We start from the raw sequence: 13827 nt of genomic DNA on the forward strand, positions 1-13827 counted from the left end.
TGTTTTTCTGCTTTCTCTTCCTCATCTATCTTTCCCAAAGTCAAATGCCTGTTCTACCTGCACTCTGACCCACACACTAACTTTTTAATGGCATTAATAAATCCATCCATCCTATTAAAACATTACAAGGTATTTGCTTCTAAACCTTTGAAGCTAGTTTCTAATGGAAGATTTGGGCAATGATTTCACCTGAATGGACAGCATGCTGCTCGTGGCCATTATTTAGAACTGTTTACAGAGTAAACAAAGCCAGCAGTTTGTTTTTAGACGCTTTAAAGATCAGATCAAGTAGATTATTTCTTGCTTAATAACGGATTGAATGTCACTTTTCTACTGAGAGCCTTTATGTTATTGGCAACTCTATTCAATGGTTTCTATTTTACATGCTGTGTGTAATGTATAAGCTTTTGTGCAAGATATAACTGCTTTAACCTGGAAATCTCAGTTAATTTTTATTACCAGTCACATGACCACAATAGAACAGATAGAAGACAGAATAGTTTCCTTGTTACAGTGTGTGTTGATGATATGAAATTAAGGGCCAAGTGAGCATAGCTTGGGGTAGAAGTGTTTAATCAGTGGCTGATGATTCAACAAGCCGTTTCTGTTTCTGAGGAGGAAAGCTGATGGCTTAGCACCATCTAGTGGCAGTATGATGTAATGTACTAACTCAACATGGGTGTTTCACTGGTCTCTTCTCCCCTGTCATAGTGAACTAGTGTATGAATTATTAATGGAAGAGACATGACTTGACAAATTTGTCACATAAGATTATGGACAAAGGATGACTGGTAGAAAATTAGAAATAAGGGTAAGGTTTCTACTTCCTCATAATATAATAACCCAACCAGGAAAAATGTACTTGATAAGAATTTTGTTAAAAATAATTTAAATCTCATGGTAACTACCTGGTTAAATGTTTGTTTTAAAAAATAGCAAGAGCATCATAAGAGGGGGAAAAAGAAGAATGAAACCTGCTCCACTGCCATAATTGCACGACTACAGCACATCACTGAGTGATATTTCCAAACACCAGGTGGCACCATTTCATCAAAAATAATCAAAACCCAGGGTCAGGGCAATTAAACCTACACAATATGAAATTCCCTAACATTCCCCATCTCAAATGCACCTCTCAAATTTCATGGTTTTCCAGGAATCCCATGACCTATAGGAACTCTGAATAAGTAAACTAAACTGACTAAAATGCTAAATGTACAACCTGAATCACTTTAGTACAGCACAGAATCACAGTAAAATACAAAAAAGACATAGCACTTCAAGGATTCAAGGATTCAAGGATTTTTAATTGTTTTACCATAGAATGACTTTTCCTTTTAGCAGCATAATGGGTAGGTCGAGGTATTTCTATGTTCATACACAGGTAATCAACTGAGTCATTCAGTCACGTACAAAAATAGTGTGAACAATTGCATTAATACACACACATACTGTGCAGACAAACACTCATTCCTAATGACTTGTGCATAAAGACATGAATACACACTCGCACACAGAATACATGTGGACACACACACATACACACTTACACTTACACACACACACACACACACACACACACACACACACACACACACACACACACACACACACACACACTGTGCTGGCAGCAGCTGCAGCCTGCAGCAGGCTTCTTCTCCCAAGTGGTCTTTTTAAGGCAGGCTTCCTTAATGTTGCCATTTTGGCTGCCAAGACAAGAGGAAACAACAGCTGTCACTTACAAATGCATTCATGGAAAAAAAAACAAAAAAAACAAACAAAAGAACAGACACACACACACAACAAAATTCAGAAGAACATCATACACAGTGCAATTCGTGAACTTAGGCTGATGGGGCTGGATCCACATCACCACCAAGGGAAGTCACTTTGCCACATTAAAGTTTTATGGTGTGCAGTCTACTGTATGATTTTACGGAATGTATTGCAAATAGCCAAAGCAGATGTCCACTCACTCTTTAGGAGTCCACTCTCTTCTCCAGGCCCCGAGCCAGCACGCCCCCAATGCCCTCCCCCTTCCAGGAGAAGAGGCCGGAGTGAGATGGGGAGGACAGGCAGTGGGACTTGGGGGTCCTGGACAGCGAAGGGCTGAGTGGCGGTGACCCACTGCTGGTCTTGCGCTTCTGGGCCAAACCCCTGTGGTCATAGCCCACTACCCTCCGCTGAGTCCCCGGGGGTCTCCCTCTGCCGCGGGGGGTGGAATGAGTTGGATGGTGAGGCGCAGGAAAAGGGGAACGCTTCCCCAAACCCGGCAGCGGTGAGGGCGAGTGTTTCTCTGAGGGCTGCAGCGGCTGAGGACGGCATGGCTTCTTTCCTAGTGAGAAGGTACCGTTGATTGGTCCTTGAGAGGAGGGTGAGGGGTAGACCCGGGTGGGGGAGTGTGGCTGGCCCTTCTCGTGGAGGGCGGGGTCCCTGATGTGTTTGGAGGATTGGTCCTCACCGCTGTGTGACAGCTTGCTAGTTTTCTGTGCCGCCCCTGCAGCTCGCATAAGCTCCAGCTCCTTCAGCCGGGCCTTGCTGGGTCGCCCGACAGGGTTGCGCTGTCGGCCCGGACCGAGGCTAGCGGAGACGGTGGAGGAAGGCGGTTTGGTGCTGGGCGGGTTGTGCTGACTGCTCTTGGTATCCGATTGTCCTGAGGAGGTGGAGCCAAGGCTGGAGGAGCCAGTAGTAGAGGAGGCTCTGGCCCCAGACTTGACAGATGACCCTGTGGCAGTAGTTGTGACGTGACGTGACCTGAGACCTGTTGACACTTGAGGCATTTTCCTGTAAGTTAAAACAAAAACACACAGCTGATTAGGTTCCTGGTAAGGCACATGAATATGAAATTAAGGCTCAATATCACCCAGTGTTCAATATTAGAGGACTAGTTTCACTTACCCTGATGTGGTTTGGTAGACCAGCAGCTTCCTTCAACATTAGATAGCTTTGCCCAGTGGCTGCACTTCCCAAGCATTAGCTAGCTTCCCTGCCGTTTAGTTTGCATGACTGCCCAGCTAGATTTCTGAAATATAACCCTTTAAATACACTGAAAGAAGGCAAATACGCTTTGAAAATGACTTGCATCTCTTACGTATAGAACACATGAAAAATGCACATACTTCAGTAAAGAATAAGGGACATTTTGCTGCTGAAATTCTACTCTAATCAAGTCTAACCATTACTTATCAGATCATCAAAGTGTATTGGTTAGTTAAAAATTGGTTGGGAAGCAATGCAAAGTAATTGAAATGCTGGCTTCTAGTTCATGCCTTGGGGGGTACAGCCAATGGGCAGCGAATGACAAAAGAAGGCTGACATTACTACTGTCCAACAGAACTACCACCGAGTAAGTTGTACAATATTTTATGTTTTAAATTTAAAATGTAACTAGTCTTTTCACTCCCTCCCCTCCACAGGGAGGTCAGGGTCAGCTACAGAACTGTGACCCTGGAGCTGATAGAGATTCAGTGTCTTGCTCCAGGACGGATGCTTGCCAACACAGAGGCTTGAACCTGGTCCTCTCCCAACTCACTAGGCAAATCACTACTCCATCCTGTAGTCCCCTAATTGGTGGCATTTCCCCTAAGTACAGTGACACTCACTTCCACAAGTGAGCGCTGATGTGGTGCTCCACCATGGCACTGAGGGCAAACCGCAGGTGGTGTAACCGCCGGTCAAAGGTGAAGATGCTACACCCTAAGGTGCGGCTTCCAAAAGTGCATAGCTAAAGAGGAGAAACAATTGTATTAAGTCAGCTTCACTCAGGTAGCCTTGGGTGGGGTGTTATTTCTGACAGCAGTGTCTTATCTAAGCTCCTTATCATGAAGGATTAAAGCCACTGTGTGTCTAAGATAGACAATAAAGCTTATCTTATCTTACTACTTGTGATACAGGCTAAATATCTAAGCTACAAATCCTAATCCAGCGGCTGCTACTGTGACTCAGTGTGTTCCTGTGCTCACCCCGAGAGGTTTGGGGTGCCAGGGGGTAGCAGGTAGATCCCTGGCCTCCTCCTGCTCCTCTCCTTCACTCTCCTCGCTGGACAGCAGGCTCTGGTTGAAGGGGTAGGGAGGCTGGACCTCCACCTCCACAGCGCTGTCGCCATCCTCCTCTGGACCGCTTTCTGATGACTCCCTGGACCTGCTGGGAATACAAAGGAATGCAAAAATTAGAATGATCCATTACAACAGAGTATCGATCGACACAGCAAATGGTAAGTGGGGTACACACTTGTACCCCACACATGTATTTATATTAATCATTGTTTATTCAAATATAAACATTCATTTTCTGTTTTTGTTAGCCTGTCATGATGTTAGCCATGGAGACAAACATATTTGTCTCCTCTGTCAACAGGCTATGCAATGGTGAGAATTAATAACTTTGTAATGTTAACAGTCATAAATAGACTGGTTGCAATGCTAGCTAGTTAGCTGTATCCTCCAGATACCCAGATGGTCTGTGTTTATCTATGGTGTCCAACACTGATACTGTACAACTAACCATGCTGTTTAGCTTTCACTGCGCCCTTTTTTACCCCAGCCCACTATTCAGAGAATTACAACTTTACAAAATAGCAATAGTAATAGTTTACAAATAGTAATGCTTACTTCAGAGCTATTTGGATGAATCAGATCAATTTTGTAAGTATATCTGTGCGTCTGAAAACATAAAACTTAGTATTCCATGCCTGAGAATTGGACAGTTGCTGCCAAAGTTGGGTTTGTTGCATTGGGTTGCCGATTTCTCTTCAGCGGCTTCCGAATGTGGTTGAGCATCTTTCGGTGGGACAGGGAGCCGCTCCAGATCGTGGCCTGCAGACCCTGTTCTCTGCTCCATTACCAGCTGGTCAAAGGTCTTACTCCTACCCAACACTTTCCGCCGCTGGTGGATGGAATGAATCTATTGTGAAAGAACAGGGAAAGAGAGAAAGGAGAGCCGTTTACATCTCATCCAATACAAATAACAATCTCTTCAAAAAAAAATTCACTTCCATGTCTTTGTATTAAACAAAATAATTCAACTTCTAAGATGAAAGAATCATAGATATTTGTGTTATTATAGATAACGATAGCCAAGACAACAGTAATATTATGAGTTAAAAGGACATAGGGGAACGTGAGGAGGCACTGAGAGTTTACATTGCACATAAGCTGCCGGGTGCACAGCTTCTTCCTCTCTGGATCCAGAACTCCACAGTGTTTGTCCAGGTCACATTCTTTCTCTAGGGAAAGAAAACAAACACAGTAGCCAGTCAGCAGCAGCAGCAACAACAGCGGGACACTCACAGTCAGATGATCCATGCTGGCTGGGGTGAGTTTTCAGACCGCTGTGTGCTACATTCTCAAAAGATGTAATTATTGACAGCACTACTGCATAAGGCCTGAGTGTATTATACAACAAAATACTGCTGTATACAACCTATACCCAGGCTAATACAAAAATTGGTGGAAGTAAAGTTGCAGGCAGAAAAAACAACAGCCACTGTATGAATGACAGACTTACTGTCTACTTTTTTGTAAATCCGGCTGTAGGTTCTCGGGCCCCGCAGAGGACTGTGGAGGTCATCGGGCTGCCCAGCCACGGGCTTCTGCAGAGGGGGTTTCTCTGAGGGTGAGGAGGAGGAGGAGGAGGAGGAAGAGGAGGAAGAGCCACCGGGCAGCAGGGGTCCCGAGTGCCACGGAGGAACCCTGGGGCGAGGCGTGGAGGAGTTGGGGGGTAAGGGAGGGTTCTCCTGAGGGAACGTCTCCACTGGAGGTAAACTGTGGAGGGAGTTGGAGAAATTAAACAAAGAATTAATTGATGAGAGAGATGGAGATGGTGGGATCTTTTATCACGCAATTCATTTCAGGTGCTTGCAAAGCCCCAAATAACATAAAACATGAGATGATTTCTGTGTGACTTTGGATGATGTTTTCAAAGCAACAAACAAGCAACAAATGAACAAACTAATAACAAGTAAACTAACAGGACGGAGATCTTCAAGAGGAACCCAGCATCCCATTGAGTGTGTACTAAAGCATAATGTACTTTTCCTTTATAACTGTCCATTTCTCGCAGTTGTTACACAGTAAAACACTTTGTTATTACCTGACCGCCTCCTTCTGGGCCTTAGCAGGTCTGTGTTGGGGGACAGGTAACGCTGCCGAGGGGTCCTTCTGCCTCTCTCTGGAGGAGGAGACAACTGAGGAGGGGCGACCGGGACGAGGCCGCTGCTGGGGAGCCAAGGTGGAGGACTGGCTGCACAGCTTAGTGAGAGGACCGTGGCGCCTCTCACAGTGCTTCTCAAAGGCCTGGGGCTTGACCACCTGACCACAGTGGCTGCACACCACCAGGTAGAAGTCATCATGTGCCGGGCAATGGCCGTATATGGGCATGTCTGTAGAAGAAAATACAAAGTAGAGTGCAAGGGAAATATATTTCGGAAGGGAAGGGTGATGATATGCCAGCTGGAGATGTTACTGAAAGCTGTTGGTGTTGAGGTTCATGAACCACCAGCCTCACCTTCTTTCCTGAGGGTCATGGTCTCTGTGTGGCTCTTCCCATATTTGCTGCATTCTTCCACATTTGACCCAGCTGCATGCAAAGCAAAGCAAAGCAACGGCATTCAGTGTGAAAACTTACACAGTCAGTCAGAGAAGGGGCTCTGCTGGGGCTTCCGCTATCACACACCCACTGACAACAGTTCCTTGTTATTTGGCCTAGCCTCAGCTAATGTTGGCTGGTTAGTTTTGCTTTTAGCAAGCTAAACAAATCCCTCTTAAGTAGCGTTGTTTTGTTTTGTGTTATAGTAGTTGGCAAGCTAACGCTAACGTTGTTTGTACCTGTCCACAGGTGCGCCTTTCACATGTAATGTAGCGTTTTTAACGCTGCATCAGTTAATGTCAAAAAAATTAAATTAAATTGTTTTCTTGACTGATGCCTGGCGTGCTAACTGGCTAGCCATTTAACATTGTTAGCAAACACATCCTGCACTAGGACCCAGTGGGTCTTTTGTTTGGGTTGCGCTTTATGTGGCTCTATGTATATTACAGAAATAAATCACAGTACAGTGACACCATGACGAGACAAAAAACAGCTGTGGGGCCGGGGGTGTGACTCACCGTCAGATGATAAAATATTTGCCCTATCGACCCAACAACTCCAATTTAATCCAACAAAATCGTCGAGATTAGGATTTCGCCGATCCAAAGCGGCCATTGCTGCTCCTGCGCGCTCACGAGTTGACACCATCAGTTCACGCGCAACCTATCCGCGTCATGAAGCTCGTGCCCGCGTTGGATTATACACAGCGTGATCGCGCACACAAATAGCGCCATATTAATGACCGAGTGTAAAAGGTATTTGCAAAGTTGTCCTTTATAGATTTGTCTGGAGCAGCCTGGTCTCAGTATAACAAACCAACACATGCAGTCTCTTCCTCATGTTCCTGAAGTGCTCCAGCTATCTGGCGAGCATATTATGAAGTTATGTGTGTGGGACGGGATGGCCATTAAAACAAGGCTACCAGTGAGACATTCAGTCTGGCAGAAAATCAGACACACAAATGGACAAGTCCAGCTCTTCCTTTTAATGATGTAGCCTACAGCATTTTATATCCACACAGTTTCATCTTGGATTGTAATTGGACTCCACTCTGACCTATTTCACATTTATACTAACACAATGGTGGATCAGGCTATAACATGTAAATTAAGCAAGGCTATATCAAAAAGGGAAATGCGTTATATAATGATAATCATGGACAGCTTGCCTTCCCTTATAACTGACTGGAGGTAGAAGAGAGGCAAAAGCAAGCTAGACATGTATGCAGTTAATTAGTAACAGATTAGTAACAGTTATCAGTCAATTGTTTGTTTATGAAAAACTGAGTAGCAACTAACCAGACTGTATAAGGCTATAAAATGACAGAGCACTGGTATGCACATACTGCAGGACTTTGCTGGGTTATTTTCTTAGAAAACCCTTAATTTAAACATTACAAACATGCAGGACAGAGAAAAAATGTCCATATCCTTTAGAAAAAGATCTACAAATTCTTCCTAATAAGCAGCCTATAATGTTGGTTATATGTAAAATGACTGAAGAGCTAATACACACTGATATATGCACCATGTACAACAAAATATGCAACTATTAGGCTAACATAGTGAGATGAGACACAAAATGCAAGGAAAAAATAAAATCGCTTTCGTCCATGATAAATAATCTCAAATTGGCAACTTGAACAGATCCAATTTATCAAAATGAAAAAAAAAAAAAGTTTTTTGAAATTTGAACAACCATGAAAAGAATATTGCTGACTAACTTTTAAACAGCTACATTTTGATTTCAGTCTGACCAAGTTCGGCTTCAGTATCTTCAGAAATGTATTTTTATTTTTTTCAAGATAAAATAACCCTAAACGTAAATTGTAACACTTATCAAGAAGGACCAGTCAGTTTTTGAAATCTATGACAATTTTCTAAGAACAGTTAGTACCAAACGGTTCCTTTAACAACACAACATATGACACTGTTGAGATGAGGAAGCTGAGCAGTTAGGAAGGCCTGACTCCTCCCTCCACATCTGCAGGCGGGTTGGCTGATTTGTGGAAAGGTGTTTCCTTGTAAATGAACCAGCAGTTGCCTCCCCACAGTATGAGGTTAAGAAAACCGAAAATCTGCCAAAGGAGGGTAAAAGTGAAAGACAGATAAGTCAAATATCCCAAGCTGTGGTTTCTACACATCACTTTTAGCATTTTTGAAAAAGACAAAAAACCGCATATAGCTTACCACAGAGGCGTTTAGTCGGCCCATGTGAGGCAAGGCACCTGCGGTGCACTTGTTGGTCGAATCCTTGCAGACGTCAATGAGACCTACAATGTTTGAAGGACTGGTGGCCCACTTCACATCGGTCAAGCCTTTCCCCCAGGCCGATGACGACGCCAGCCACAGAAAGGCCAGGGCCGCAGTCACCAGCAGGTCCTTTTAGCAGGACACACAAATATCAGTACATAACAGTAGAAGAGGAGATACAAAGACTGCTGCACTGTCCACAAAAATTAAAGTTGCTGGTGTCAATCATGGTCTTGGATCATGAAAAGATGGCCTCTAGTCCTGGAACGTGCAAAATGTAAAAAAAAAAAAAGGGCCTCTTCTCAAAAAATAATACCAAGGCACATTTTTTCAGTGAAAAATATTCAAAAGCCTTTATTTTATTGGCTTACCAGGCTTTTTAATATTTTTCACTGCAAAAAGTTTGTCTTGCTATGCCTTTTTTACATTTTGCATGTTCAAGTACTAGAGGCCATGATCTATCTCTTTTCATTATCAGTACAAAACACTTAAAATCAAGAACACATTGGCAGTTTCCATCAAGGAGCATTTATGGACAGCAGCTGGTGGAGTTCCTCCCTTAGTGGCAAGTGAACACACCCATCCAGGGTTTCATTTACACAGCTCTGCTGAATGCCCTCTCTCTGACCCTCTGTTGGATTCCAGCATGAAGTGGACTCCTCCGAGTCCAACAGCTGACATCAGAGGCACAATTTTATAAACAAAGCACTGAAGTCCAAATATTGCTCCCACAAGTTGAAATAACAACTATTGTGAGTGTACAGTGGAACAAAGGCAAGCCAACTTGTTAAGATAAAACTAGATGCCGCGACATCATTTAGATATCGGTCATCACCCTCGCTGAATTCTCACAGTAGCTTAAAGAAAGAGCATGCAACACCTGCCTGCTTCAAATACAACTATGTACAAGTGCATGCCATCTAATGTCGTCTCACCCCATCACTAACCTATTAATGGCTGGAGGGGAGATTTGGTTAAACATTTTACCAAAACGCAGAGGTGGAAAGTAAAGTACATTTACTCAGATACTGTACTTAAGCACAATTTTGAGGCACTTTACTTGAGTATTTCCATTTCGTGAGACTTTATACTTTTACTCCACTACATTTCAGAGGCAAATAATGTACTTTTTACTCCACTACATTTATCTGACTGCTGTAGTTACTAGTTAACTTTGCAGAATAAAGTCTTACATGCAAAACATATGATAAGCTCATAAAATACATTACATTGTTGGAGTTTAAAGTACCCAACAGTATATAGAGTAGTTAGACCAAGCGCCACCTAGATCTCCTACAACAATAAAATACTTCTTACAGGTTAATGCATCAATAATTTAACACTCTGAAAGGCACTATTCTACAGAATGAGTACTTATAGTTTTGATACTTAAGTACATTTTACTGCTAATGCTTTTACTTTTACTGGGGTGTTTTTCCATCATGGGGAGTACTTTTTCCACTACTGTCAGAACGACCGAAAAAATATGAAGAATACAGGCAAGCGTACCACAATGGGGCCACGACTGGATTCTCTGTATATGTGCTGGTAGCCCAGGTAGAGCACCAGGGAGGCAGTGCTGTAGAGAAAGGCAAGCACTCCAATACAGACGAAAAACTCTGCTGAGGAGGAGTGGTCTCCGGTCAGGAAGAAATCAGTGGTGCCAGTCTGGTTGACTACACAGTTAGGAACTTTGTACGGATGCTGCATCAACCTGTGTGAGCAGAGAGATACGGTCAGTTCAGTTCTGGTGATCATGATTCCTAATAAGCCAGTGCCTCGTTGCAGCTGTGTGAGATCGTGTGTGTCTGTTCATACACACCTGAATGGATAGTTAAAGTCTGCGTGGACCTCTTGGCTGGCGCTCCCATGGCACTGGACATTGATGCTCGTGGTGCCGGCGTAACCTCCAGCTGTAGCAAAGGCAAATATGGAGAATACCTGCAGCCAAAGACACAAGCAAAGATTAGACATGTTGGCACAAAATGACACACACACCCACACACACATTTCCCCCTCTTTGCGCAATTCATTTTGACAGGAAATCTGTTTTTTAGCTACAGGATGCCATCACTGCGTGACAGGAAAAGCATGTCTTTAAATTTACAATCAACCAGATCTTAAACTTAGGTCAAGCACTAAATACTGACAGTATAATAATGTAGCCATTACCTGTGGTAGTGTTTGACAATTTTTACTGTTACTAGCCAGATGAAGTGGAGATTTTCTTGTTTTCTTCATAGGAAGATACATCATTAGCTACAGGTGCTTGACTGAACAAGCTAAACCATATCAGTGGAGCACAATGTGCACAAAACTTGGTTGGTATGCTGGTTTAATACATGTAAACTGTTATAACTTAATGAAAGTACTGCATAACATATTTTAACAATGTTACAGCTCAGAAGACAAGAGTTACATAGCCAGTCTCCAGGCGTATAGGTCATAAGACCAACATGAAAATCAATTTGGAAGGTATTTAGCTGGACGGACAGCTCATACATTCAACACAGCCTTCTTAGGCCATATGGTAAAAAAGGATTGAGAAAAACTTACCCATTCCAGCAAACGAATAAACGCCAGAGGCTCTTTCAGGGGTCCCAGGTCAAGACTGAAGCCCGACATCAGAACTTTCTAGTGATACAAAGACACAGTGTAACGGTAAGAGGGATATTGCTTAAGAAGCCATGCACAAATAGGTGTGTTTGCAAAAAAGAAAAAGTGCCTAATCATTATGCGCCATTAAACTGTTTACTCTTCTTATCGGCGTTCCTACCTGGGCGACGCCTTCCATCGTTTCTCCAGAAAAAAAAAAAAAGTAGTCTGCTGATATCGTCAATATGTTTTCCCTTCCTGGTTCTTTTGTGGCTCTTTCGTGGCTCGCAGGGCTTGTCAAACTTTTCTCCAACTTCAGCGAATCGTAGTAGCTGAACACGTGATCACTGACGTTAAAGCGACGCGAGGGGCGCTGCTGGATTTGAAAGTCAGTGAAAGTGGGGCTGAAATGTAGTTCATATGTTTTGCCAGTATATAGGAAGAGTTTTGTTCCAAAGTGAGATATCCACCATTTAACAAAAAATGACACCCACTCTCCCATGTTGCATGCTGGCATGAAAGTTAAGCATATTATGGGTTAGCCTAGTATTGAAGTTATGAGTCATCTTAAGACATTTGCTTATGAAATAGTTAATTTTTTGAGGACAGGATCATTCATGTTTTTCAAAAATTGCCTGATCTATTTCAGGTAGCAAAATGGATATATAGGATTTTTGAATGAAACATCAACAATCATATATACTTTGTATGTCACCTTTTTGGGAACAGGATGAAGAAAAGCTATATTGTACCTTGATAATGTTTATGTTCAACAGTCACCAATATTATGTCCTGAGTGAGTCTATATGTTACATTCAGCCATATCAAGAGATGGACGTAAACACTGAAATCACCCATTATTAGAGTTTGCAGAAATGTCCAAAAAAGGTTGTGAGTGTTCAGTAACAGTAATTATTTGTCACAAGAGGTCGCCATTTCCTCACACAGTGACTGTGACTTCTCAAACTGACCTTTTTCACCCAAAGCAAGCCTATGCATGTGCATCCCATGACTCCCATAAGAGTAACCTGACCCCATTCACACAGGCTGTCTATGCAATCTCATTGCTTTGGAGCTTTTTAATTCAGCTGCTCTTTCTTTGGCTCGGTAAGCCGGAAAACTCAGGAGCACTTGTGTCCATCCCTTGATTCACCTTTCTTTCACCAAGCAGCCAAGGCAGGAACACTTGGGTGCTTGTGGAAAGGCACCGTCTTCTCCGAACAGAGCACATCTCGAAGGAATAAGAGTGCCTTTGTTCTCCACCTTTTAATAGTTGACTGGGCTGCGGTGGGGGAGGGGTTGCTCCTCCATTGTACAGTCCCTTTGCGGAGGAATGCTGCTCTGCAGATCAGATTGTTTGGCTTTCTGAATGAATCTGGGAGCAACAAATATGTTTTCATAACTAAGGAAAAGAGAAGTAACACAAACACAATTGACATTCTGAATGCCCCAAGTCGTATTTGAGTTTAGGTTAGTGAACTAAACTTGAAAAGTTGATTCAAGTTCAAGGTTTCAGGGTTGGCTGAAACACTCCAAACTTGTTTGACAGCATCTCATTTTTGGCCATGGTGTGAGGACATATTTTCTTGTTGCAGTCCAGCAAACTTGTCAGACTGGTTGTGCCACACGAAAGACTAATAGGCATGACAATCTGATCACATCCTCCTCTCTGTTCTGGAGTTTCAATTATCCTGCTAGTGTGACTATGCAACAACATCGCTTCCCACCCTCCTGGAGGGGTGCAGGTCTTTTCCAGAAGAGGAATATTACCCAGCATACCACAGGAGAACCAAAACCACAATATTCTTGCCTATGAATCAGAGTTCATGGTAGCTTCAGCTATGGGGATTTTTTTTTTTTTAGAAGCACATGACCAGCAGTCATGGGTTCCCTTTGGCACCAGGACCCACTGTCCCATCACATGCACAAATTCAATCAAGAACAGAATATGACTCACTGTAAACAACAAAATGAATAAATCTAATTTTGAGAGCGCGTTACACAAATTAATTTGTACAAATAGAGGTCACATAATAGAAGCACAAAGCCTAAAGGTGAATTTTCCTAATTTGTTCTATTGTTCTGGACTGATTATTATAAAGTGTCACCTCAGCTAACTCAAAGTTGTTGAGACTGGACATTGATAAATGGTGAGTCCATGTATCTGCTGTCATACAGACAAGTCAGTTGCAATACTGCATCCAATAAACTGTGTAACATCTCTGTACTAATTAAGTTAAGACATTCCTTCCAAAATAAGATATCTACCATGAAAAAAGTGACCACAAGTCTTGTGCTACAACAAATTGTATTCGTTTTTTATGGGATAGAAGGAAACTTAAGTTGGTCGACAACATTATAACAGCTTTAAAGACGGGATCTTCTATAGCTTGGC

At 42.8% G+C, this 13827-nt stretch overlaps 2 protein-coding genes across 2 annotated transcripts; both read right to left on the minus strand.

Annotated features, from left to right (window-relative positions):
- Positions 1–1323: 1323 nt before the first annotated feature.
- Positions 1324–7233, minus strand: atxn7l2b (ataxin 7-like 2b). Its single transcript, XM_071903229.2, has 10 exons — positions 7104–7233; positions 6505–6576; positions 6091–6379; positions 5506–5762; positions 5142–5224; positions 4691–4902; positions 3963–4140; positions 3603–3724; positions 1977–2784; positions 1324–1706 (listed from the first exon to the last, which is right to left on the minus strand). The coding sequence occupies exons 1-9, from the start codon at positions 7231–7233 to the stop codon at positions 1980–1982; spliced, it is 2148 nt and encodes a 715-aa protein (XP_071759330.2). The 3' UTR covers positions 1324–1706; positions 1977–1979.
- A 322-nt stretch (positions 7234–7555) lies between these two features.
- Positions 7556–11757, minus strand: sypl2b (synaptophysin-like 2b). The gene is made up of 6 exons (XM_071903255.2): positions 11614–11757; positions 11394–11471; positions 10660–10778; positions 10347–10551; positions 8775–8966; positions 7556–8662 (listed from the first exon to the last, which is right to left on the minus strand). The coding sequence occupies exons 1-6, from the start codon at positions 11629–11631 to the stop codon at positions 8540–8542; spliced, it is 735 nt and encodes a 244-aa protein (XP_071759356.1). The 5' UTR covers positions 11632–11757; the 3' UTR covers positions 7556–8539.
- Positions 11758–13827: the final 2070 nt, after the last annotated feature.

This window comes from Centroberyx gerrardi, chromosome 14, assembly GCF_048128805.1.
Source record: "Centroberyx gerrardi isolate f3 chromosome 14, fCenGer3.hap1.cur.20231027, whole genome shotgun sequence".
NCBI lineage: Eukaryota > Metazoa > Chordata > Actinopteri > Beryciformes > Berycidae > Centroberyx > Centroberyx gerrardi.